The 25,231-nt window shown below is 49.0% G+C and overlaps 2 protein-coding genes across 4 annotated transcripts; both read left to right on the top strand.

Moving 5' to 3' along the window:
* Nucleotides 1-1,002: 1,002 nt before the first annotated feature.
* On the top strand, nt 1,003-6,497 carry LOC102149924 (proteoglycan 3). 2 transcript variants are annotated; one of them, XM_005598135.4, is made up of 6 exons: nt 1,003-1,193; nt 2,874-3,007; nt 3,465-3,778; nt 4,472-4,603; nt 5,449-5,560; nt 6,320-6,497. In XM_005598135.4, the coding sequence occupies exons 2-6, from the start codon at nt 2,947-2,949 to the stop codon at nt 6,376-6,378; spliced, it is 678 nt and encodes a 225-aa protein (XP_005598192.1). In that variant the 5' UTR covers nt 1,003-1,193; nt 2,874-2,946; the 3' UTR covers nt 6,379-6,497. The 2 variants fall into 2 exon arrangements, with proteins under 2 accessions (XP_005598192.1, XP_005598191.1); XM_005598134.4 differs by lacking the exon at nt 1,003-1,193 and adding an exon at nt 2,446-2,499.
* Nucleotides 6,498-6,883: 386 nt separating this feature from the next.
* Nucleotides 6,884-24,753, top strand: LOC138916405 (equilibrative nucleobase transporter 1-like). Of its 2 annotated transcripts, none has more exons than XM_070228676.1 (5): nt 6,884-11,865; nt 12,087-12,206; nt 15,602-15,788; nt 16,452-16,575; nt 17,653-24,753. In XM_070228676.1, the coding sequence occupies exons 1-5, from the start codon at nt 11,772-11,774 to the stop codon at nt 17,812-17,814; spliced, it is 687 nt and encodes a 228-aa protein (XP_070084777.1). In that variant the 5' UTR covers nt 6,884-11,771; the 3' UTR covers nt 17,815-24,753. The 2 variants fall into 2 exon arrangements, with proteins under 2 accessions (XP_070084777.1, XP_070084779.1); XM_070228678.1 differs by having other exon boundaries at nt 22,546-24,752.
* Nucleotides 24,754-25,231: the final 478 nt, after the last annotated feature.

Raw genomic sequence — 25,231 nt, 5'->3', positions numbered from 1 at the left:
GGGGTCGGAGAGCTTTCACCTATTTCCACCTCCTCCCGGGGGGGAAGTCTGTCCGCATTCTGATGTGTAGTAGCACGAGACTTTTAGGCATCTTGAGATGCTATCTGGATATCCTTTGTTAATCAGTGAATGTCCAATTAATTGTAGATTTGACAGGGAGAGACAAAGAAGACCTCTCACTCTGCCATCTTGGTCCCACCTTCCAACATGTCACTTCTTATGAGTTGTGTGGACTTGGGCAAGTCATTCAACTTCTCTGAGCTTTTGTAGTAGATATATAGGCTAGAGATGGCAATACCAGATTGTAGGATGATTTTGGTGACTAATTAAGTAGGATAATTGATGTAAAAGCCTGAATGAAGCATAATATGTGGCCCATGGTAGACTTTTAAAAATGTTATTTCCTGTTTTAAATTAGATAGGCATCACTGTGGTGACTGAGGAAATCATTGGAATGACTTTTCGAAGGGCTCATATGCAAAGAAAACTGAGTCAATGCAGAGGATGAGCAGGCCGTGGAGAAGGGAGATGAGTGAGAGTAGGCAGAGGGAAGGTGGTCATGAGTACATAAGGAGCCTGACTCTGGTTTAGAACTGTCTCTGACTTGCTGTGTGATCTTGGGCACCTGTTTAAGTGCTCTGAGATGTCGTTTCGTCATCTGTGAAACATGGACGTTGAAATGAAACAATGCGTGCAAAGCTTGCTCTGGTGCTGGTTCATGAGAGTAGTTCACCTTATTGGTCAACACAACCACTGAGTGAAATGATGCCCCTGGCCTGGGCACCAGGACGGGGGAGAACAATGAGGAGGAGGTCTAGTCCTCTATCCCCTCCTCCACTAAGAGGTCTTAAGTTTGAAACCCAGAGACCAGGGTTTGGGGGCTCTGGAATTGGCCAATCCCCCCAGTTAGCTAGATAAGCTGAGGGTCTGGTCCGTTGGGCTGGGGAGATAACGGCCAGGACGGTTACTTCACAATCAGGGCCCGGAAGTAACCTCTCTGATACTTCTCCATTTGTAGGTCCCCTGGGAGAGCAGAGGAGAGGAAGGAATCCAGGCCTTTTCACCCTCTGAGTTACCTGTTCCTGGTTCCCTGAGAACTGGCGGACTGGGCTGGAATCTGAGGAAAACCAGGAGGTCACAGAGTTGAATCCTCCATCCCAACAAGTCCACTAGCTCTTGGCAGTGATATCCAGGTAAGTCACTGCTTAGCACTTGCTAGTCTCTCCTTGGACTGCACTGAATTTGGCTGGAGCTTGGTTGGTGGAAGTTTTGATGTTTTTGCATTTAATTTGATTTTTAAGAAAGATTGCATTGAAATATTATTTTCCTTGACTACTGAATTCTGTAGTGTTCCCTTCAATGTTGCACTCGAGATGAATGCATCACTCACTTCCCCCTAGTCCTGACCCTGTGGTGGTAGATGGCTGGAGGGAGATGGAGAGTGGGGTGGGGTGGTCCACCAATGTCTGAATGACTCTGCATGAAGCTTTCTATTCAAGCTGTTGCTGCCTTGCCAGAAGATGTGACCTGAGGTTGGACAAAATGTCATATTCTAGATCAGTGATACTCAGATGGGGCCATTTTGCTCCCCAGAGGACAGTTGGAAATGTATGGAGACAATTTTGATAGTGATGACTTGGAGAGGTGTTATTGGCATCTAATTGGTAGAGACTGGGGATGCAGCTAAACTTCTTATAATGTGCAGGGCAGCCCCCCAAGAAAGAATGGACTCCAAATAGTAAGAGTGCAAAGGTTGAGCATCTTGATCTAGATCCTCAGTGCAGAAGAAGGAGCATAGGTCTTTCACACATTAAAGGTGAGAAAGGGAGGGAGAGGGAGAAGGAGAGTGAGGAAAGGAAGGAGGGAGGGGAGACAGAGAGACAGAGGTTGTAGAGACAAAAAGACTTCAAAATCCTGGTTCACTTGCTCGCAGTGAATTCTCAGCCAGTCCCTTTCCCTCTTTGAATCTCACTTTTCATGTCTGTGAAGTAGGGATAATCACATGTCCTCATCGGAATGAGATGAAAGTGAAGATTCAGGGATGTGATGCATATAAAGTACTTGTTCTAGATAAGGGCCAAGGCAGACTGAGGCTCCCTTCACCTCCTCCCTCCTCCTCTCACGGTCTCCTGGATCCCTGGATTCTCCACTCCATTTGTTGGGATATTGACCAAAGGGAGGCTGCTCCTGGGGTTAAGGAGTATTGTTCAGACTGGGGCTATTTAGGGGTAATAATAACAACTTTGCCTTGACAATATACATCTGGGGTCTTCTCAAGCACACCAGGGTGGGTGGCAGTAGACCCCAGGAGGCAGGTCCCTGCAGTCATAGTAGACAATAGGGTTCAGGGAGGAGAGTATTGAGCAAACCCCTGATCAGCTCCAATGCCCCGCACCCCACCCTGAGTCTCTTCCCACTTCCCCAAAAGCCCAGTATAAGGGCTGCCTCTGGGGCCCAGCAGCCAGAGACACTGGCAACAGAGCCTCAGACTCTCAGAAGGTGAGTGCTCCCCTGGCTGCCCATGGAGGAGTGTTCCAGGGCTTGGGAGGAAGCAGGACCCTATCTAGCAAACACCTCAGAGGTCTGTCCTTCAGACCATAACGGCTACTCTCCTTCCCTCTTCTTCTCCACTCTGAGTGAAATTGGCCCTGGTCCTGAGCAGACCTGTTCTTACAGGGTCTGGGCTAAGTGTTGTTCCAGTGAGCAGTGATGGAGTTCTCAGGAAAAAAGGGACTTTTGACCTTGAGCCGACACCCTCATGTCCTTTCCCTGATTCTGCAGCTCAGGGTCTGTTCATTGGACGAGAAGCAAGCTTTCTACTTTGTCCTTTAATAAACAAGTTAAACAAACTTTCCATCTCTGCTATGTGCCAGGGGCTGTGTAGACACACTGGACAACCCAGGGAGGCAAAGTGCAGCTGTGTCCCTGTCACAAGACTGAGTAGATATGAAATGCCCTCTGCTCCTGCCCCTTCTCCTGCTGGGGACAGTTGCTGCTCTTCATCTGGGTAAGTCCTCCACTTCTCGTCTCGTCTATATTTCTTTCTCTTCTTTTCTGCAACGTTTTTGCATTGGTGGGGCCGAGGCCACAGCCTCCCCTCTTCAGTTGACCCAGCTCATCTCTGTTAAGATTTCTTCAGGACTCACACTGTGACCTGAACTTTCTATCAGGGCTCCTTTACAAAGAAAAACAACCCACTTGTGTAGGTGAAGGCCTTCTCACAGGTGCTTCCTCCCACCCCCAAAATACACACCTGTGGTGTCAACCAGAAGTCAGGTTCTCATCCCTTTGGGCATATGACCCAAGAGTTCTAGCCTCACTCAATGCCTCCAAGATTGTTAAAGTTTTGGCGCCTGGTGGCGTCCATAGGAAGGCTTGAGTGGGATCAGAGCTGTCGATTGTCCTGGAAGAAAGGGACCTCCGCCCCCGCCCCCCACTGAAGGCAAGTTACCTCTTCTTTTCAGAGAATGATGACCCCAATTTGGACATCCGAAAGACACAGGCAGACCTGATCCAGGATGTAGAAGGTTCAGGGGTGCAGGAGGGAGATTTGGCCCTGACAGAGGAGTTGATTCAGTCAGAAGGAGAGGAGGCTGAGGCTTCCACCAATCAAGACACCTTTGAGGATGAACAGGCCATGGAGTTGCACCCAGCTGCCCTAGGTGAAGACTTGCAGTGCCCCAGGGAAGAGGACACAGTTCAATTGTCTGGTCATCCTGGGTGCAAGGCCCGCAGCTACTTCTTGGTGCGAACTCCTATGACGTTTAGTGACGCTGAGGTGAGCGGCAGCAAAGCTACTGTAGAGGATCTGGTGGAGAAGAAGAGAGTGGATTCAAACTCCTGTTCCATACACATTTAGACTAGTGGTTATCAAAGCCTAATGTGCACCAGAATCTCCAAGCGATATTAAATCTTTTAAAAATCAGATTTCTGGGCTCCATCCCCAAAATTTCTGATTTAGCAAGTCTGTGATGGGGCCTAAGAGTTTGCCTTTATACCACATTCCCAGGTGATGATGATATTGTTGCCTGGAGACTGCACTTTGAGAACCACTTATTTGGACAAAGGCTTTGGTATTAGATAGACCTGTGTTCAATCCTGGCTCTGCCTGTCAATGGCTGTGTTACTTCACTTTTCAGAGCTTCAGTATCTTCATTTGTAAAAGTGGAGACATATAGTTCCAAGCTCTTAGACTTCTGGTGAAGTTTCAATGAGATAATACATGGAAAGTATTTAGAATAGTCCCTGGGTCATTGTAAACTCTCAATAAATGGGGGCTATAATGATTCTGAGTATTATTATTTCCTGCAAGAAGTTCCTGACAGCAGTAAAAGGAGCAAGCGATGAGATTGAGTAGGGCAAGTAGGTCCCTGATTTATGAACTGAAAAGGGATGTAGTGCTCTCTGCTGGAGACTCATGGACTTGAGTAAAAAGAGAGTGAATTCTTTACACCACTTCTTGTCTCTGCAGAATGTCTGCAGGAGGAGCTACCGAGGCCACCTTGTCTCCATACACCGCAACATCTTATACTATCTCCTCCAGCGCTTGCTCAGGGGTATCGACGAAGGTGCGGTCTGGATTGGAGGCTTCACGATGGGCTTGGTAAGTGAGGGGCCAACTCCCAGGTACAGGAAGTTTTTCTGCTGGCCTCAAGGGTACACAGGCCGGCCTCAAGTCTTATCCCAGCAGCTGAGGTGACCTTAGGCAGGTGGGGATGAGCTGGAGCTGGCTTGTACTGGTTCAGGAGAACCAGTGACTATGCACATCTCTTCCCAACTCCATGTTCAATGACTTCATGCTTGTAGCTTGAAATCTCCCATGGTGGATGAATTTACACCAAGGAAATTAGCAACTGCTACTAGTCCCTCTGCCTTCTCACCTTCCCCCAGAGATGGTTTTCAAACATTTATCAGCACACCACTGGCGTCATGAGATAGGGTCACATCTTGGAAACCTTGGCCCATCTTGGTCACTTCCTAGCTGAATGACTTCCTTCAGCCTCAGTTGCCTCATGTCTAAAATGGAGTCCTTGTTCTGTTAGAGTGGCTCTGGTATTGTGGATGAATAAGTACCATGACATTTGCTACTCAAGGGTGGTCCATGAAGCAGTAGTGTCAGCATCCCTTGGTAACTTGCTTGAAATGCACAATCTTGGGCCGCACCCCAGACCTCCTGAATCAGAATCTGAATTTCAACAAGATCCCCAGGTGTTTTGTATGCACAATGAAGTTTGAGAAGCCTAGTCTGTGTGATGATGCCATTGCCTGCACTCAGGGATGGATCTCTAGGGTGTCTGGCTTCTAGCCGGGTGAACAGTGAGAAGAGATTATACATATAGTGAGTGTCCAGAAAGGGATGCTTGGTGCTCGGTGGGCATTCTCTGGAGCCCGTGATTGTCTCTGTCTTCCTGGATGTCTGCCCTCTGATGCAGCCTATCCCTTCTCTAGTTGTGGCGCAGGAGATTTCACTGGACTGATGGGAGCTCCTGGGATTATGAAAACTGGGCCCCAGGGGAGCCTGGAAATGGGAGAGGCGGCTGTGTTGCTCTAAGCAGCAGAGGTGAGGGGGACTGGGAAAGGGGAAGGGGGGCAATGTGGACTCTTACATACTGTCCTTTCGAGCTGTCTCAAACACTTCCCGAAACTCACACCCTCCCCTCAACTGGAGAGCCATGTCCTCTCTGTGAGAAGGGCTGAGATGTAGGGACAGATTCCTCAAAGCAAAACCAGGTGATGGGGTGTCCTGTGTGGGGGTTAGATGCGGGCTTTCCATCTTTTGGCCTGGGGTGGGGGGACGTCCTTTCCCTCTCCTGATATGAGGGCGACAGATGAGAATAGCAGATGTGAATTTAAGTGTGGATGAGGGACTAAGGAAAGATGTGGGAATTAGGGATGGCTGACAGACAGTTCTCCAGCTTCCAACAGCATGGATGAGGGATGTGAGGGAGCCTAGTACAATGGCTAAGACCATAGGCTTTGGAGTAAGACTGCTGCGGTTCACATCCTGGCTCTGCCACTGGCCTGCTGAGACACAGACAAGTTATTAACCCACTAAGCCTCAGTTTCCTCATCTGGGAAATGGGGATGAGCTAGCACCCATCTCTTGGAGTCATTGTGAAGATGAAAGCACTCAATCACCCTGCTTCCTTCGCTGTGGGAGCTCAAGAAACGTGAGCTGGTAGGGATGTGTAGGCAACATATGGCTGACTGATCACAGCCACAGCAGGTGAGGGAGGGTAAGAGGTGCCTGAGGAGGGAAGGAGGGAGTCACAAGCCCACTCAGATGGGCAGCTGACCTCACTGTGCTCTCTACTGCCAGATGGTCGCTGGCGACTAGCCCCTTGTAGCAGGCGTCTGCCCTTCATCTGCTCCTTCTAAGCCGGTGACACGGAGACCCTGCCTTGAAGCCTCCTCCCTTCACAGCTTCCCGTCTGACCCCTGGACACTGGGCTTGTCCCCTTGTCCCTCCTGGCAATAAAATCAGACTTGCCACAGCATCTTCTGACTCGTTCCTTCACTGCTCACTTTGGAGCACTCCCTGGAGTTGGAAACGCCTGCAAGCCATCACTCCCGCAGGGTGGAGCTTTGAGGAAAGTAAAAGGTGGTGGAGTAGGGCTCCAGGTAGGGGTGGGTGGGGGTGTTGAGGTGTTCGGCTGCAGCGCCACCTGGGGGCGGAGCATGGACTCCGGAGTACCCTTCTCAGCCCTGGCCTCGAGATTCCCCCCCTCCCCCACCAGGCTCTGGGGGAAGATCCCATTCGGTGGGGGGTGTGGAACTGGCCCTCTTGGTTTTTTTGGGTTCAGTTTGGGCGGTGGGGTTGGGTGGGAGTGGGGTGGCTTTCCAAAACGGAGCTGAGCTTGCTGAATCAAGGATTGAGGTGGAGCAGTGAGGTGCTATCTGGATAAGCATGTTGGGGGGAGGAGAAAGTAGTCTCGTCTACTTGTCTCTAGGCAGCCTGTTCCTCTATTCCTCTGTCTTGTTGATCTCAGATACCGGCCCCTGTTTTCCATTCTTCCAGCCACTGTGGGTGAATTGAAAGGCCACAACTTCTTCTGAGACCTGTTCCCCACTCCATTCCCAGGAGGGTGGCTGTCCTTCCCTCTCCCCCATCTGCAGCCTACCTCCCTAAAGGGGCCACATTCTCAAGATGGAGGTGCCTCCCAGCAGGAGGGCCTTGGGGCCAGTCAGGGTATCTGGCAGCCTGTGGCTCCCATGCTGTGTCTACAGCCCCAGGCCTCAGCTTCTCTCCCTCACCCCGTGTTCTCTGACCCAGGTGCCATTGAGAGAGAGCACTGTTGCTGCTCTTTACCTTGTTCGAGGGAGGATGCTTGGCTCCTGGTAGGATCTGGAGTTGCTGAAGCAGAAGTTCAGACCTGAGACTGGGTATTAAGAGGGCAGACAGCCTTGGGTTGTGGGGAGAGAATGGGGGGGCACTCTGAGACAGAAATACTTCTTTGGGTGTCGTTCTACATGGGGCACAGGGAGAAGGTGCAAATATTTCTGGAGATGCACGTGCACATGCATGTATATGTATTTGGGTGTGTAAGCGAGTCACTCTTTGTATACCTGTGTGTATCTGTGTATGTGTGAATCTGTACATTTAAATGTGCATAAATCTTTGAGTCAGTGTGTATTTGTGTGTTGTTTGAGGTTGTACATTTTGTACATCTCTGTGTGTTTATGGATAGGCTTGTGTGTCTGTGGACACCTATGAAGCTCTGCACCATAAGATGCCTGAATCTGTGTGTGCACGCATGTGTGTACTTGTGTGCCTTTGGCCAGTATGTTTTGGGGTGTGTATACATGTTAGTTTGTGTCTGAGCACACCTGTGTACAGGTCTACGTTTGTGTGTGAGCACGTGTATGCCTGTCGAGGCATCTGATGGGATGTGGAGTTTCAGGAACTAAAAGAACGGTCTCCCAGATGTGCTTTCTTTCTAAAGGTTCTGGAGGTGGTGGAACAGGACAGGGTGGAAAACCCCAGGGGAGGCGGGTGGCGAAGAAGCAGCAGGGCTGAGTTCCCTGAATATGAGCTGTCCTCTGACAATGGGACCACGGGTCTTGGGCTTGCCATGGATCTCACCAATGCTGGACCTCAGGGACTGCTTCTGCTGAAGAGGCCTGTTCTCCACAGAGGGGTCTCTTCGTCCACCCAGCCCAGGGGATGAATCATGATTGATCTAAGCCAACTGAGGCAGTTGCTTTCCTCCTTGCTAATGAGAGTAGAGGTGGGCATGTTCTCCTGTCCTTGTTAATGAGGTGAATGGGTTGTATTCATGAGGACTTTAAGGGTATATCTCCCCTTGCTGGAAGATGAGAGCAGTGCAAAATGAAAGCCTTCCTCCTTGGTTCCGCTTTCCACCCTTCCTCTATGAATGTTGTGGCAACTATTTGAATGTTTGAATATAGGTGGAGCTGTGACAGCCATTCTGTGATTATGAGGCAACAAGCTGGAGGACAAAAGCTAGCAAACTAAGAATGAATGAGTGAAAGAAATAAAAGAATATGAGTCCTTGACACCCCAAGCAATTAATTAGCTTCCAGGGTGGAAGGCAACAGTCTGTACCAAGACTCATTCTTAGAAACTGGGGTTCCAGCTCCTGCTTCTTACCCGGACTTTTCTTGGGTGTGGTAAAATATATAGAATAAAATTTACCATCTTAAACATTTTTAAGTGTATGGCTCAGTGGCATTAAGTTCATCATATTGTTAGGCAAGCAACACCACCATCCATCTCCAGATTGAACTCTTTTCAATCTCGTGTAACTGAAACTCTGTCCTCATTAAACACTAACTCACCAGTATCCCACCCCACCCAGCTCCTGGCAACCACCCTTCTACTTTCTGTCTCTGTGAATTTGGCTACTCTAGGGAGCTCATCCAAATGGAATCACGTAATAGTTAGGCTTCTATAACTGGTTTATTTCACTTAGCATGATGTCCTCAAGGTACATCCATGTTATTGCATGTGTCAGAATTTCCTTACCTTTTTTTTTTTGGTGAGGAAGAGTGTCCCTGAGCTAGCATCTGTGCCAGTCTTCCTCTATTTTGTATGTGGGACGCCACAGCAACATGGCTTGATGAGCACTGTGCACGCCCACGCCCGTGATCTGAACCCACGAACCCCAGGCTGCCATAGCAGAGCATGTGAACTTAAGCACCATGCCACTGGGCTGGCCCCTACACTGACTTTTTTCCCTCTGCTATCTGCAGCTCCTTTATGAACAGGGCATCAGCCTCAGGGCCTCCTTCCTCTTCTTCTCAGTCTTCAGTGTCTGGCATGTTGGGCGCACTTTCCTCCTTCTGCCCCGGGGGCACATCCCCTACGCGCTGCCCCCCAACTACTGCTATGGGTAAGGACTATGATCTAGCGATTGTGAGCCAGAGCCCCTCATGTGACCTGGGACGGAAGCAGGGGATGGGAAAGTCGTGGTCACAGTAGGGCAGAGGAAACCTGTCACAGCAGAGGAAGACCAGAATGGGTGTGTCAGTTGCCAATTGCTGCATAACAGACACCCCAGAACTCAGTGGCTTGAAACCTTAAGCATTTATTATTTTTCCTGGGTGTATGGGTAGCTGACGAGTTCTACTGATCAGGGACAGACTCGAATGATCTTGACAGAGCTCATTCTTGCCTCTGATCATCTAGTGAGCTAGCTCGGGGCTGGCTTGTCTAGGATGACCTCATTCACACGAGTTTTCTCTGGAGGTCATTGGGGGTAACATGGATGTCTGGGACACCTGGCTCTCATCTTCTGGCAGGCTGGCTTGGGCTTGTCCATGTGGTGGTTCCAGGGTTCCAAGAGAGAGAGTGCAGAAATGCACAAGCTTTCTTAAAGTTCAGGGCTTTAATCGGCAAAGCATCATTTCTGCTGCGTTCTCTTGGCTGAGGCAGCTGACAGGACCCGCTGCAGATTCAGGGGATGGGGAAATAGTCAGAGCTGCAAAATTCCATCGCAAAGAGTGGAGAACAGAGGAAGTGAAGAACTGTGGCCCTTTTTGCAGCTCTTCCCCACAAGCAGTAGAGGGAGAGCTTTCATTTGCTGCTGACTTACTATCTGCCAGCTCCCAAGTGCTCTCTGATTTCATCTCACCATGATCCTCTCAGATAGATAGCCTTATCTCCATTTTCCAAATGGGAACAATGGGGGTTGGAAGGGTTATATATGAGTCGTGTTGCCACAGCCAGGAAGAACAAGAGCTGGGATGTGAACTCAGCCTCTCCTCCTCTGCCCACGCCTCCGGTGGTTCCCAAACTTTGCTGGGTATCAGAATCACAGAATCACTCGGAGATCTTCAAAAAATCTGGAAGCCTGGCTGCCACTCCCAGACACTCTGATTGAACTGGTCTGGCTGTGACTTGGGCTTCGGGGTTGTTAAGAGGTGATTTCACTGTGCTGTGAAACGGGGGATCCCCTGCACTATTCCCTCCAGCCTGAGACTCAGGCTCAGCTCACAGCCCTTGGGCTGGGCTGAGGGGGCTTCCATTTCCACATCCTGTGCTCTGGGCAGGACAGCAGGGAGGAGGAGAAGAAGACAGTGGAGTCCAAAGAACTGGAGGGACAGTCGGAGTTCGTTTCGCCAAAGGAAGGTGAGCCCTGTTGGTGAACCCAGTTCCCCTTCAGAACCTGGTCTTCGTGGAGGTCGAGCTGGTCCCTCACCTCCAGAGCTCCCCTAGAGACTCAATCAGGAAAGGTCAGGTGGAGAAAGGACCTGTGGGGTCTTCTCAACCCCCTCACTTTATACAAGGTCCAGACAGGGGCAAGACTTTTGTTTCTTTTCTGCTTTCTGTTCCTCTTTTCTTTCTCTCATGTTATTACCACACTACCCCCTGAATTCCATCTTCCATCATTTTCCTTCCTGTCCCCCGACTTTTCAGTCCTAAGTCTGCCTTATTTGTCCCCATTTCTGCAGGTCTCCTGGGTCTGCCCTCTCACTGTTCCATTTCCATCACCACCTCTGTTGCTTCCTCATCTCTTGGGTCTTTGGTTACAAACATCATAAACCACTGCTGGCTGAGGTAGAAACAAGAACGGGATTCTGGGAAGCTCACAAAATCAAGGGAAAATTGAACTTTCTGGACTCCAGGATGAGCAGAACCAGGATACGCCTCGGGGTCCCAGTCAAAAGTTACAGCCAGTCTGCCTCTCTAGGGAGAATGATCGGATTGGGCGACCTTGGCTGAGGAACAGAACGCTTAATTCACAGGCCCATCAGGACCATGATGAAAAGGGCAGGGGTATATTTCCAGAAGAAACCAGGGTCCTGGTACCGAAAGAGAGGGGATGCAGAGCAGCTGAGACAACAGCTGTCAGCCACTAACCCTCATCTCATGTCTAACTTTCTCCTTTCCTTCTCTTTTTTTGCACCATCCTGGCTGAGAAAGATCAGGAAAGTGTTAGTGCAAGAAGTGTCATTGAACTCAAACTGTGAAAGACAGATCAGATTTCAGTCGATGAGAAGAACATGGGGAAGGTCATTCAAGGTGGTAGGGCCAGGATGACAAAGGCATAGAGGTGAGCATGTGCCACTTGTGGGCAGCTCGGAGAGCACACCGGATGAGTTCTGGGAGGTAAGAATAGAAGGTGAACGTGGACCTCAAACTGTTCCATTAAGGTCTCGACGCTGTTGTTCACCCCCATGCTCCACATTCCTTGTAGTTCATGCCCAGATCCTCCTTTCTCCGTCAGAGATCCCAGATGCAGGGCAGCAGAAGGAGCTCCGCTCTTTCTGGAGCTACGCTTTCTCTCGGCGCGTTGCCTGGCACATAGATGTGGCTGTCTATGATACAATTGTGGCATTACCTCTTCATTGGCACCCTCAACTCTCTACTCACCCCCTTGGCCAAGGGAGACAGGGCACTAGGTATGTGGCAGGGCTGGGAGGCATCCCATCTGTGCATCCCAGCTGGGGACTTGGAACCTCGATGGGGGCAGGGTGCTAAGCCCAGTAGGGCTCTGTGCTCCAGAGAAAGGTCTGAGCAGGGATGTGGGGAGGATGGTCAGGCAGGTCAAGGTGGGTGGATCCCCTCCTGTAAGGCAGTCCTGGAAATTTCTTATATCTCAACCCTTCTCTGCCCTCTGCAGTCAGCATCTACACAAATGCCTTTGCCATCACTCAGTTCTTTGGAGTGCTCTGTGCCCCCTGGAATGGCCTGCTCATGGACCAGCTTAAACAGAGGTACCAGAAGAAAGGGAGCAAGACCGGTGAGACCTGGGCTCTGGAGCATCAGGGAACCAGGAGAGGAGAGATCTTCATTTACCTTTCTGCCCATCTTCTCTTTTGTTCATTAATCTTTTTCTACTTGCATCCATACATCTATCCCTCCATTCCTCCATCCATCTATCCATCTGTCTGTCTAACCACTAGTCGCTGAGTGACAATGATGGGCCAGACGTAGATCCAGATTCAACAGCGGACAAGACAGATATGTCAATGTTCTCAGTCTACAGAGTGGAGAAAGACAAGTAACTAGGCATTACAAACCATGAAGTAAACCCACAGTGGGCTATGGGGACACAATAAGGGCACACAACCTGTTCTAGATAAGGATGAGATTTTTGTATGGGAAGGCTTCCTGGAGAAAGTGTCATCTAAGCTTAAACCTGAAGGATGAGTTAGAAGTAAGGAGATGAAGATGACAGCCCTGGGAGAGTGGCCCAAGAATACGGTGGGCTGAAGGTGGGGTCAAGGTTGTGAAGGAGAGAGGGAAACCTTGAGGAATCCGAGGAATCCCTTGAAGTGATTCAAGGACTGGCCGGTGGTGTAGTGGTTAAGTTTAGCACACTCTGCTTCAGCGGCCCAGGTTCGTTGGTTTGGATCCCAGGTGCAGACCTACACCACTCATCAGCCATGCTGCGGTGGCAACCCACATACAAAATAATGGAAGATTGGCACAGATTCACAGATGTTAGCTCAGGGCTAATCTTCCTCAGCAAAAATAAAAAAAAGTGTAATTGAGGCTTGCCAGGGTACAAAGGAGTATGGAAGGGGCTGGAGAGAGAGCCGTGAGAAGGGGCAGGCTGTGCCCCATGCCGAGGAGCTTAGACAAGCTCCTTGGATGTAAGTCGAGGAACAGAGGGGTGCTGAGGTATTTTAACCTGCAGGGGTTGGGGATGTGGAAAGACAAAAGTAGAGAGTAACATTTCTCCTATGACTTTCATCTACACCCCTCCCTGACTCCCCTGCCCTGCTTCTCCTACCCTGCTGCAGTATTCTACAGCAAATCTCAGTCATCAAACCATTTCATCTGTAAATACTTCAGGTTGTAGCTCTAACAGATAAGTCTTCTTTTACTTAAATATCACCATAGTATCATTACCACATCTACAAAAAACCCTCAGTGATTTCTTAATATCGTCTACTATGCAGTCTGCTCAAATTTCCCTAATTGTCTCAAATATGTCTTTTTACAGTTCATTTGTTCAAATTAAGAGCCACACAGGGTATTTGGTTCATGTGCCTTTTAAGTCTTTGTAAACGTATAAGCGTCATCTCCCACATGCTTTTTGTCCTTGTTTATTTGTTGAAGAAATGGGGTGGTTTGTTGTGTCACATTTCCCGCATTTTGGATTTGGCATCCTTTTGGTGTCATTTAAAATGTTTCTTTGGCTATTTTCTGTAAACAACAGGTTGGAAGTTCAAGGAGACTCAGTTTAATATTTTTGGCAAGAATAATTCAGAGGTGGAGCTGTGGGCTTCCTGTGGGCTCCTGTCAGCAGGCCCCTGGTACCTATTGTCCTGTTCTTATCATGTTAAAATTGATCAATGGGCTCAGACATTGTCAGTCTCATCCAGTTATTATAAAGTTCCCCATCGACTGTGTGCCTGATGATTGTAGCAGCCATTGATGATCAATGCCTCGACCCATTATTTTATTATGGCTGCAAAGTGGTGATTTCCTGTTTCCATCTTTCCCTCTGCTTTCAACAGTGAGAATTCCTTTAGAAAGAAAAACTTCCCCTTATTAACTATTTTGTTACCCTGGCATAAATGCTTGGTTTTTCTTCTTTTTACCAGTTTTGAGAATAATGAAGTGATGCCCTAGCAACCTTCAGGGGTGACTACTCATTGTTTCTCTTTCAAAGTCTCATTTTAAATGTACTTGATGTGTTTCAATCCATTTTCACCACGATTCCTTTTGATGTTCAAACTGCCACATCTTTGGCCATTGGGAACTTTACCAATCCAGTATCTGTGTCCTTTAGACATAATCCCATTCGTTTTAGAGAGTGTCTTTACTTTCTAGCACAATGGGATATTCACGTCCATCTCATGGGGTATGTTTCCGATCCCAGACCTGAAACCAGCCATTTCCCCAAGTAACGCTGGGTCCCTTTAATGGGACATGGTATTTGAAGACTGTAGTCTGGATGCTAGCATTTCTAATTCTCCTGGGTTGTCATTGCTTTTGGGCTTTGGTTAGAGTTAAAGCACATATAATTTTTTGGAAGAAAAAATACATCATGAATGCCTAATAATGATACTTTAATTCAAATTTGACATTTCTATCTCTTTTTCTCTTCCTCTGGAACTGTTGGTTCTTAACAATACTATACAGACATACACTTGTATAGTATTTTAAAAATATGTTTTATATATTATCACTGGTTTTAGCAATACCGATACTATTAATAACAAGACTGTTGCTGAATGCTGTGCCTCTCTCTCTCTCTGTCCTTCCGTCTTTCCATCCTTCCTTCCATTCTCCTCCTTAGCATATGTCCCACAAGACGATGTACAGTCAAATTACTATTTTAAGAATCACCAACTTGACATAAAGTAATGTTCATTGGTTTTATTTTGTTCCTGATTTTGGAGGGTTGCTTTGCTTGTTCTCTTCCTATTATTTTAATTTAATTGAATTTTTAAACATTTGTATAGCAAATATTTACATTTTCCCAAAGCCAAAACCATGAAACAGTATACATTGAAAGAAGTTTAGTTTTCCTCTCTGTTCCCTGCACCCTGTTCATTCACTCTGTCTTTAGGCAATGATCTTTTTCTTAAAGACAGACTATATAGACATAATTTCGCTCTCAGATAAAGGCCACATACTGCACGCCCTGTCCTGCAGTCTTCCTGCTGTGTGACTCTCTGTCCCGAGGATGCTCCCCAGCAGGGCCTTCTCCTGACTCCTCTCACCCTGCCTAGTCATCAGTGACGGGGCTGCAGTACAACCAAGACAGCTGTCCCTCTGGATGGCTGTTTGGATTGCCCCTGTCTTTTGTTAGTACCTGTCATGCTAGACAGACTGCCTGGCTGCAGGTTGCAGGGGCCAGAGCAGGTGGCCCTGTTAGGAGGCCATTGCAATCTGTGTAATCTGTGAGTGAGTGATAGTGGTTTAAAAGTAGGATGAGTTGGTGGGGATGGAGAAGAGTGGATACATTTGAATGATAATTAGAGGTGGATCATCAACATTCATTGATGGACTGGAGATGGGGCATGTGGGAGAAAGAGGATTCGAGGATGACCCCCTGGGTTTCTGCCTGGAAAGTTAGATGGATGGTGGTTCCTCCCGTTACCCAGATCTCTCTTGCCTCCTTCCTGCCCTCCATTGTGCCCGCTTGCAGGCAGCCTCTCCTCTTCCCTTTTGGACCAGGTTTCTCAGCCTCGGCGGTGGCCCTTTGCTCCACGGTTCCTTCTCTGGCGCTGACATCTCTGCTGCGCCTGGGCTTCGCCCTCTGTGCCTCAGTCCCTGACCTCCTCCTCCAGTACGTCACCTTCATCCTGCAAGTGATCAGCCGCTCCTTCCTCTATGGAGGCAATGCTGCCTTCCTGACCCTTGTGTAAGTGGGCTTGGGGTGCATTACATAATGGGGGACACATGGGGCAAAGGGAAGCGTGCTGGAGGTACAGAAATTGGGAGGTGAGGATGGGCCTGAGATGGTCAGGTGATGGAGACAGGGTCTGGGAGCAGGTGTAGGGGGTGGTGCCTGGAGGTGAGGCTGGCAGGAGGAGTAGAGCTTTCATGTACTTGAGTCTTCGTATCAGCTCTCCTTCTGCCTCTGTTCTCTACCTGGTGAACGCTTATTCACCCTCCGAGGTTCACTTCTGTTCCAACACTCCCAAGGAAGAGTTGGAAATAAAGTGTCTTCCCTTATTTGTGCTCTGGGCACTCTATTCTTGCTGCCTTTGATGGTGCACACATCATCTGGCATATAGTGATGTGTTTTTGTGTTCACCTTTTTCTTGCAACTTCCCTGGGGTGCAGCGTGTGTCTGGGTCCCTGCTGTTTTCCCACTGTCAAGCAAAATAACTTCTCTGTGTTCTGTGGTTTGAAAGCCTGACCAAAGGCAAAGGGGAGTGGGCTGTATGGGTGAGGGTGGATGAAGGCAGGATGAGGACAGGGGAGTTGTGAGCAAGTAGCTGACAAAGGCCCACCCAGATGTGGCCCTGCTCGGAGGGAGGGTCCCTGAGTCTCACTGGAACCTCATTTGTCTCTTTCCCAGTTTCCCTCCGGAGCACTTTGGGAAGATCTTTGGGCTAGTGATGGCCTTGTCAGCCATTGTGTCTCTGCTCCAGTTCCCCATCTTCACCTTCATCAAGGGCCCCCTCCAGAATGACCCATTCTATGTGAGTATTGTGGGCCTCAGACTACCAAGGACATCCGGATCGGGGTGAATCAATGGGCACCCAGCAGGGGGCGCCGCAATCTGGCTGAGCTATTTCCTGCAGGAACATTGCTGCACACGGGTACATCCTTGGTCTTGCTTCTCAAACTGGGCTCAGTGGGAGCACCCTGCCTTGTGCTGTGGGTACCTGAAACCACAGGGTTATCATGGGGTGGCTGCCCAGGGGGCCCACGTGCTTCAGAGATTTGGGGAGAAAATATTTTTTTATGTGTGTGGAGACAAGTAATCATATTCTAGAGGAGAACGCAAAATCCTCACAATGATTCATGAAAACCTAAGACTTCAAAGATATTTCCTGCTTGCGATGAGCACAGGCGGACCTTGGCCTCGGCACTAGGGATGCAACGTGCATTGGATTCCACAGCGGATCTGAGCGGCAGGAGCTCTATGCTCTCGCCCCTGCATCCCCACACCACCAGGGATGCTCACCCGTCCAGCCCTGGGAGGTGGGCATGACTCTCCAGCTGTTTGCAGATAGGAGAAACTGAGGCTCAAAGATTTGGTTTGTGGGACTTCTATGTTCAGAAACCCACAGCAAAGGAGCAGAAGTCCTTTGACTTTCAATTAAGTGTTCTGACCACTGCACAGCCCTTTAGCCTCATTTTAAAAAGATCAGCAAAGTGTAGAACAGGAGTATAAATCAGTCATTGGGAGAAAAATAAAAAACCCTGAACTGAAAGACTGAGGAGAATTACTTGGTTGTGATATCGGAGCACCCTAACTGAATATTCAGAAGATATGATGTAGCTCTGGTCCCTCCGTCAGATTCCTGTGTGACCCTGAGCTGGTCACTGAATGCCACCTGGGCCTCTCTTCATCCATGAAATGGGCACAATATCCCTCCCCACCTGGCTCCACAAGGCAGAATGAAAAGTAACGAAGAGTCCTTCCTCCAGGGCACCAGAATGTCTGAGTGGAAAGTGGACCATAAACTAGGCAGAATTCTGGTCCCCTCATTGGTCGTGGGCATTGCTCAGAGTTCCCGGACTTCACCTCACCACTTCCTGTCCCTCTCCAGGTGAACGTGATGCTGGCGCTCATCACTCTTCTGACATTCATCCACCCCTTCCTGGTGTACCGAGAATGCCAGGGGAAAGAAGGCCCCCTTGCAATCGCTTATTTTGGAAGCCCTCCCTTTTCAGCTCTGCGGATGCTTTTGCTAATCTTCCCCTACCTTTGAGGACCCCGTATCCAGAAAGTCTTTGCTCACTCAGGCAATTTGTATTAAGAAGACATTACTTTGTCTTAAAAAAAAAGAAGACACGTAACTGCTGGCTGAGACTTCTGACAGGCAAGAAAAGAATTTCAGTGCCAAGCTGATAGATACCATACAGACCCAAAGCAAAAGCTTGTGGAAGTTCTCCTTAGTCCCATAGCAGGAAGCACATGGCCTTGGTAGAGCCTTGACCCAAAGGGACGTGATGTGATGGGAGAGGAGGTGTGTCACCTGCTTCTCTAGGCCTCTTTGGCCCTGAAGCCCATGTGTGCCTGGGCCCTGTACCGCCAGGTAAATTTCCAGGTGGAGGGTGAGGTTGTCATGGCCTCAGCTATGCCCCCTGGCATTTGGAGGTGGTGCCCAGCTCTCCCTCAAAGGCACAGCCTTGGTCAGAGAGTGGCAGCAACAAAGGCTTGGTTAGAGAGCCTTGGGAGAAAGAAGAGAGAGGGGTGGGGTGGGACCGGGGGCCCTGGGCCTGAGATCCAGCTCTGCCACTGATGCTGGAGGCCCTTGAGCAGACCCTCCTCTGGGCTGAGCATCAGTTTTCCCATCTGTAAAATGAGAGGGTTCTGGAGTTGGAGGTTCTTTCTGAAGCTAACATTCTAGAAGGTTTTAAGAGGAGTGGCAGAGAATCAGGCCACCCAGAGAGCCTTGGGCAACAGCTGGCCTGCTCGACTGAAGGATTTCTGACAAAGCCTCTTAGGGATGTTTTCCTCATCAAGAAGGGAGATGATGATTGACTTTGGGAATTATATAAAAATGTTCTCGGGAGAAGAATTTTGTAGAACGATAAAGTCTTTCTGCTTAAGGCAACTACTGTTTCACCACTTCAGGCTTTGGGGCTGTTGTGTGTGTGTGTGTTCCTGCCCCATGCCCCAGCTTCCTGGGGAGTGGACACAGGAGTGGAGTCGAGGAGTCTGGCAGCAGCATCCTGATATGGCAGCTGGACCCAGTGTAGGGTAGGAGCCTTCAGACTTGTATCCAGCTACCTGGTTGTATGATGGGCTTGAGAAGCCCCTCCAATCCTGCACCCTCCCCCCCTCCCAGGAGTCCCTTTTTTTTTTTTTAAAAGATTTTATTTTTTCCTTTTTCTCCCCAAAGCCCCCCGGTACATAGTTGTGTATTCTTCGTTGTGGGTTCTTCCAGTTGTGGCATGTGGGACGCTGCCTCAGCGTGGTCTGACGAGCGGTGCCATATCCGCGCCCAGGATTCGAACCAACGAAACACGGTGCTGCCTGCAGCGGAGCGCGCGAACTTAACCACTCGGCCACGGGGCCAGCCCCCCAGGAGTCCCTTCTTTTGCCTCCTCTTACTCTGTACCCCATCCCACTCCCCACCACAATACTCCACACCTCCAGCTGGAAGCACTAGATGGAATCAGAAGGGCCCCTGGTTAGTCTCAGTCCTGCTACCCAGCAGCTGGGCAAGTCCCTTAACCACTCTGGATCACAACTTCCCCACATACAAAAAGCAATGAATCATTTCTATCCTTGAGGGTGACAGTGTGTATTTAAAGTAATTGCTACTGCCTAGCCCATGGTGGTAGCACGTGCACACTTATTCCTTCATTTCCTCATGACCAGAAAGGAAAGGGGTAGCAAGGAGGGAGAAGGGGAGGGACCTGGAGGGAGAGAGATGGTAGGTGGGCGAGATGGGACAATCTGGAATACACCAGGCGTTTTCTTCCTCTTAGCCTGGAGAGGGGCCAGGAGAGAATAGTGAGGGGGGAGGGGGCTGGCAGGCAGATTCATTCATCCAATCAGTCTGTCAATCAACAAATGTTTATGGAGCCTCTACAAGGCATCAGGCACTGTCCTAGGTGCTGGGGTTACAGAGATACACAAGGGGCTGAAACACAGCTCTTTTGTGAAGAGCTGGAAGCGTAATTTCCAGGGGCCTGGGGACCTGGGTCTGAAGACAGACATCAGAGTGCTCGTGAACGGCTTTCATCTTGTCTTGCTCCAAAACTTTCCAATGGCTTCCTGCTGTCCATGGGGCAAAGCTCAGACTCCAGCCTGGCACTCACAGCTCTCAGCAATGTGATTCCAACCACTCGCCTACCTTCCCCACCCTCTTCACCTCTCACCTCCAGGAGGACAGAATTCCTTCTTGGTGGACCAAGGTTCCTGGTCTGGGCGTCTGTGAGCACACCAATTCCTCTCCATGGTGACTCTTCCCGTCTCTGCCGGGGAAATCTGCCTGGTCTACTGGGGTCCTGTTCAAAATGCCATCTTCTCTAAAAATCTTTCCTTAGGCTCTCCAACAGCTCTGAGTTCTCGGCACTTGGTCACAACCTTTTTGGTGACTGGCACCTGCCTCCTTGCATGATGACCTCTCCTCACCTGGACAGCCAACTCCAGGAAGCGGCATGTGGGTCTTACCTGGCTCAGTGACTAATGCGTGCTTGCTGTCCATGTCGGGCCGGTTAGGGCTTGTTGAATGAATGATCACTGAATGAGTGAATTCTTTCTTGTTCTGGCCTCAGTGCCAACTGGAAGGAGAGAGCAGAGCACATGGGGGTGGGATGGGGTAGTGGGAAGAACATGGACTGGGGGGCCAGGCCAACCCTTTTTTCATCCCGGCTCTGTCACTAGTGTGACCTTGGATGGGCCACTTCACCTCTACATCTCAGTTTCTTTATCAGTATAAAGGGAGAAATAGACCTGTCTCTGGATTGTTGCAAGGGTCAGAAATTAGGTCAAGTGCCTAGCACATGGTAGGTACTCAACAGATGATAGCTATGATTGCAGTTAACATATTAAGTCAAAAAGGATGCCTAATGCCCATCAACTGGTGAATGGGTAAATCAAATGTAGTATATTTATACAATGGAATATTATTTGGCAATAAAAAGGAATGAGGTATTGACACATGCTACAATGTGGATGAACCTTGAAAACAGTATGCTGAGTGAAAGATGCCAGTCGCTACAGACTGCATACTGTGTGACTCCATTTATATTAAATGTCCAGATGAGGAAAATCCTTAGAGGCAGAAAGGAGATTAGAGATTGCCTAGAGCTGGACGAGATGGTGGTGAGTGCTAATGGGTAAGGGGTTCTTTTTATGGTGATGAAAATTTTCTAAAATTGATAGTGATTTTACAACTCTGAATATACTAAATACCATTGAATTGTATATACTTTAAATGGGTGGCTGGTATGTGAATATATCTTCATAAAGCTGATACTAAAAAAAGATGTCTGGAAAATTGCCTTAATTTTAAAGGTATAGAATACATTTTCCTTGAGTTTTAGTTTGAGAAATAGAATGGGATATTTAAAAATCATTGTGGTACATTTAAATACATTGAATTTAACTCAGAATTACCGTTTTCTTAGAAAAGTATCATTGGATTAAAAAAGATCAAAAATTGTGTTAAAAACTTCAAAAAAGGAAAAAGATATCTGGATTCCTCAGGAAGTGCAGGAAACACTTGGATCCAGAGAGAGAGAAGCGCAGCTGTGTGCACAGCCGCCTCTTTCTTCCCAAAGGGCACCTTGCTGCAACTTCTTCCTCAGATGGGACGAATTGCTCTTTTAAATGAGGAAGGAAGCAACAGGGGTTTCACAAGTTTTGGGTTCCTGGTGCAACCCTCCTCTCCAGCTCCAGCCTCAGCAGAGAGGAACTGGAGGCAAGTCTCCCCCCTCCACAGGCCGTGGTGCCGGGCGGGGCCTCTCCTGGGGCAGAGGACACTTCCATGAGGAGCAGAGTGCCTGCCATTTAAAGAACAGCTGGACAAATCAAATAAAATAAACAACAGCTGACAGCATGAATTAGGAACTTTGTGTGACAATCTCGTTTCACCCGCAGCATTTTGCAGATGAGGAGAGTTAGCCTCTGATTGGCAAGTTATGTCCAAGATCATCTGTCTGACGCATTGTGGAGCTGGCGTTTAGACCCAGATTTGTCTTTCTCCTAAGGTCGTGTTCATTTTAGGTGTTACCTTCTGTTTACATTCATTCTTACGTCAGAAACATGTGGTGGTTGTAAAAGAAGTCAGAAAACAAAGAAGTGCATGAAAAACAAATATCATTGTTAACTGCGCTGCTCAGAAATGACCATGGCTAACACGGTGGTATGTTCGCTCTCGTCGTGTGACTATTTGTATGATAAGGGAAATGATCTCATAAACTTTTCTTTGTCATCAAATACTCGTCCAAAACGTGATTGTAAGTGGCTGCTTACAAGCCCACCTTAAGGCGATGTCACATTTTATTTATCCCCCACCCACTCCATCCTGGGGGCTCCCCTCACTCACATCTTGGGACATTGGGCCCACCCGTTCTGTTCCCCTCTGCTGCCTGAGCTGACGTGGGGGGTGCCTCCTGATCGTGAATCATGAGAGCAGCCTAGGTCAGCACACTGGAGAGTGTGCCTAATAGTTGAACTCAGGGGGCCAGATGTTGCCAGAGAGCCACCTTTGGAGCTTCTAGAGATGACGTCCATCCATTCATCATCATGTGTGAATCTGGTGCTAGCTGTTGTTCAGCCAAAGGTGTTGGCTGTCCGCTTCCCAGGTGCTGTCGACCCTCTTCTCTCAATTTAAAGCTTGGGGCAAAGACCCCAGTTTGTTTGTTTTGTTTTTTTGTTTTTTTTTGGAGGAAGATTAGCCCTCAGCTAACTACTGCCAGTCCTCCTCTTTTTGCTGAGGAAGCCTGGCTCTGAGCTAACATCCGTGTCCATCATCCTCTAGGTTATACGTGGGACGCCTACCACAGCATGGCTGCCAAGCAGTGCCATGTCCGCACCCGGGATCCGAACCAGCGAACCCCGGGCCGGCGAGAAGCGGAACGTGCGAACTTAACCGCTGCGCCACCGGGCCGGCCCCCAAAGACCCCAGTGGTTACTCCTGGAGCTCCTCTTCCTGCCAGACCCGCAGGGGATAGATGATCCCCAAATGTGTTCGATGTGACTCTCGGGCACAGAGAGGGTGCCTCTTCTAACATTCTTTGGAAAGGACACTGTATCGAGGTATCAAGGCACGGGCTCCGATCTGTCCGTTCTTTGGCGATGACAATTTCCTGGGTGGGACACGTCTGACCCCTCCTGGGCACACTGCAACCCACGTCTCTGTGCACAGTGGGGCTGACTTACCGGCACGTTCATTAAACCCAGGACCACAGCTTGTGGTCTCACCAGCCCTCACTTCAGGAGTTTTGATTTCTGTTTTCTAACCTCAAATATCTGCTTATAGGCCTCTCAGCATTCTGTTTCCTGAGTCCAATGTTCCCTCCCAGGCCTGAAGGTGGACTCTAGCAGTAGGTGCATGGTAAAGGCTCTCGGCTTTGCAGGTGCTGACCAGCTGTGTGACCTTGAAGAAACCCTTAATCATGTGGAGCCTGAGCTTCCTCCCCTGTAATGGAGATAATAAGTACCACCGGGACTTGTGGGGTGGACCAGAGAGAAGATTTGGGAATAAAAGGTGGAGGTAGCTCGGGCTCTGCAGCTGGACTGTCCAAAACCAACCTCCAGCTCTACCCCACACAAGGTCTGAGACTGAGATTCATGGTGCCTCAGTTTCCTCATCTGTAAAATGGGGATAACAGTAGGACTACATCATGGAGTTGCAAGGATTAAGTCAATCAGTGAACGTAAATCACTTCAAAGAGGACATACAAACCACCTGGCATGTGTGACTGTGGATGTTATTGGTACCATCTGAGATCCCCTGAGGGGAGGGCAGCACAAGGTCTGTCTACATTTCACTCCTGGTGGAGCCTGGAATGTCACCACCTGGTTCAGGACAGAAACCACTCTGCAGGCATCTGCTGAAGCTGATTTCTCCCTAACAAAACAGCCTAGATTCTCTTGTAGCCTTTAGAATGGGAACATTACGAAGGCAAAAAAAAGACTTTCTAATTACCCCAACTCTTAAGCCAAAGTGAACGAAAAACATCAATCTTCATATCCAATTTTTGTACTACTCTGTTTCTCCAGGAGTCAATGCGGAAAACCCATGAGCACAGAAATGACAATCACCAGGGGTGGGGCTGTACATTCCTTCAAGAGCCAGGGGCTTGGTGGCAGAGATGGCTGGGGCTGGGGAAGAGCACAGGCATGCAGCACCGCGTCTCCTTCTCACCTTCTCAGGCTGCTTGTCCTTGACCGAGTCATAGCTGCTCAGTTGCCTTTGTCTCCTCACCTAAAATGGGGGTATGGAGCCCACCTCAGAGAATAGTAATGACAAATGAGACTCCAGATGAACAGCGCTTGGCCCTGGCACACAATAGGTCCTCAATTAAGGGCAGTTAATTTTTATTATATACAAAAAATCACATTAAATCTCAAGGGCACCATTTAAAAGTGAACTGGTTTAGTTTTCCTTACTTGGAATGCACCCACCCCACCCGTAGTTAACTCCTACAGTTCCTTCACCTCTCTGCTCAGACTTTCCTTTCTGATCTGTTAACTAGAATAGATTTTCTTCACACCAGGCACCTCTTCTGCATAGAGCTTGTCACAGTTGCAGTTTGACATAGGATGAAAAAGAGTTAATGTGTGTCTACCATCAGGCTGGGAACTGCATGTGGGCAGTAACTGTATCTTTGTTTACCCACTGTATCCTCAGGGCTTTGCACCTTACCAGGCACAGAATGGAGGCTCAAGAAATACCGGATACATAAGGGACAGGCACACACATGCACACACACAGACAAACACACACACCCACACACAGAGACACAGAAAGAGACACAAAGAGAGGGGGAGAAGGAAGGAAGGGAGGGAGGAAGAGAAAGAAAGAGAGAGAGAGGGGCCAGCCCCATGGCCCAGCGGTTAAGTTCGCACGTTCTGCTTTGGCGGCCTGGGGTTGCTGGTTCAAATCTTGGGTGCGGATATGGCACCGCCTGGCGGGCCGTGCTGTGGCAGGCGACCCACATATAACGTAGAGGAGGATGGGCACGGATGCTAGCTCAGGGCCACTCTTCCTCAAAAAAAAAAAAGATGAAAGAAAGGAAAGAAAGAGAGGGAGAAAAGGGACTAAGGGAAGGAAAGAGCGAGGGAAGGATGAAAGGGAGGAGGGAAGAAAGGAAGGAAAGAAGGAAGGAAAGAGCCTCTTTAGCCCTCCACCACTCTGATATTTCTGTTCCCCCACTCACAGGGACTTGCTTGCAGAAACTGCAGGATGACGTGAGCCAGAAGGCATTGGAGAGGGTTGGGGCATTTCTGGGGGTGTCTTGTTGGGCAGGGATGGAAGGATGGATGGTTTGTGTCAGAATGCTGTCCTCTTACAGCTGACCAAGAGAGCATGGCCTATTTAGGAGGAAGACCCTGAGGTACCCAGCCCCTCTCCCCCTGTGGGGCCCTTCAGTCATCTCCAGGAGTCTCCCTGGGGCCTGACAGCAGCTGCTGCAGTGATGGTCTGTGTCCAGCCTGGTGCT

This window comes from Equus caballus, chromosome 12, assembly GCF_041296265.1.
Source record: "Equus caballus isolate H_3958 breed thoroughbred chromosome 12, TB-T2T, whole genome shotgun sequence".
Lineage (NCBI taxonomy): Eukaryota > Metazoa > Chordata > Mammalia > Perissodactyla > Equidae > Equus > Equus caballus.
The sequence above is the reverse complement of the archived record's forward strand: the minus strand, read 5'-3'. Positions and strand labels throughout refer to the sequence as shown.

Excerpts from the sequence above, each read along its gene's own strand:
- LOC102149924 (XM_005598135.4), top strand. The coding sequence starts at position 2,947 with ATGAAATGCCCTCTGCTCCTGCCCCTTCTCCTGCTGGGGACAGTTGCT. Across the intron at positions 3,779-4,471 it reads TGACGTTTAGTGACGCTGAG|AATGTCTGCAGGAGGAGCTA; the intron begins GTGAGCGGCAGC and ends TTGTCTCTGCAG. Across the intron at positions 5,561-6,319 it reads TGTTGCTCTAAGCAGCAGAG|ATGGTCGCTGGCGACTAGCC; the intron begins GTGAGGGGGACT and ends CTCTACTGCCAG.
- LOC138916405 (XM_070228676.1), top strand. The coding sequence starts at position 11,772 with ATGTGGCTGTCTATGATACAATTGTGGCATTACCTCTTCATTGGCACC. Across the intron at positions 11,866-12,086 it reads CAAGGGAGACAGGGCACTAG|TCAGCATCTACACAAATGCC; the intron begins GTATGTGGCAGG and ends TGCCCTCTGCAG. Across the intron at positions 16,576-17,652 it reads TCCAGAATGACCCATTCTAT|GTGAACGTGATGCTGGCGCT; the intron begins GTGAGTATTGTG and ends GTCCCTCTCCAG.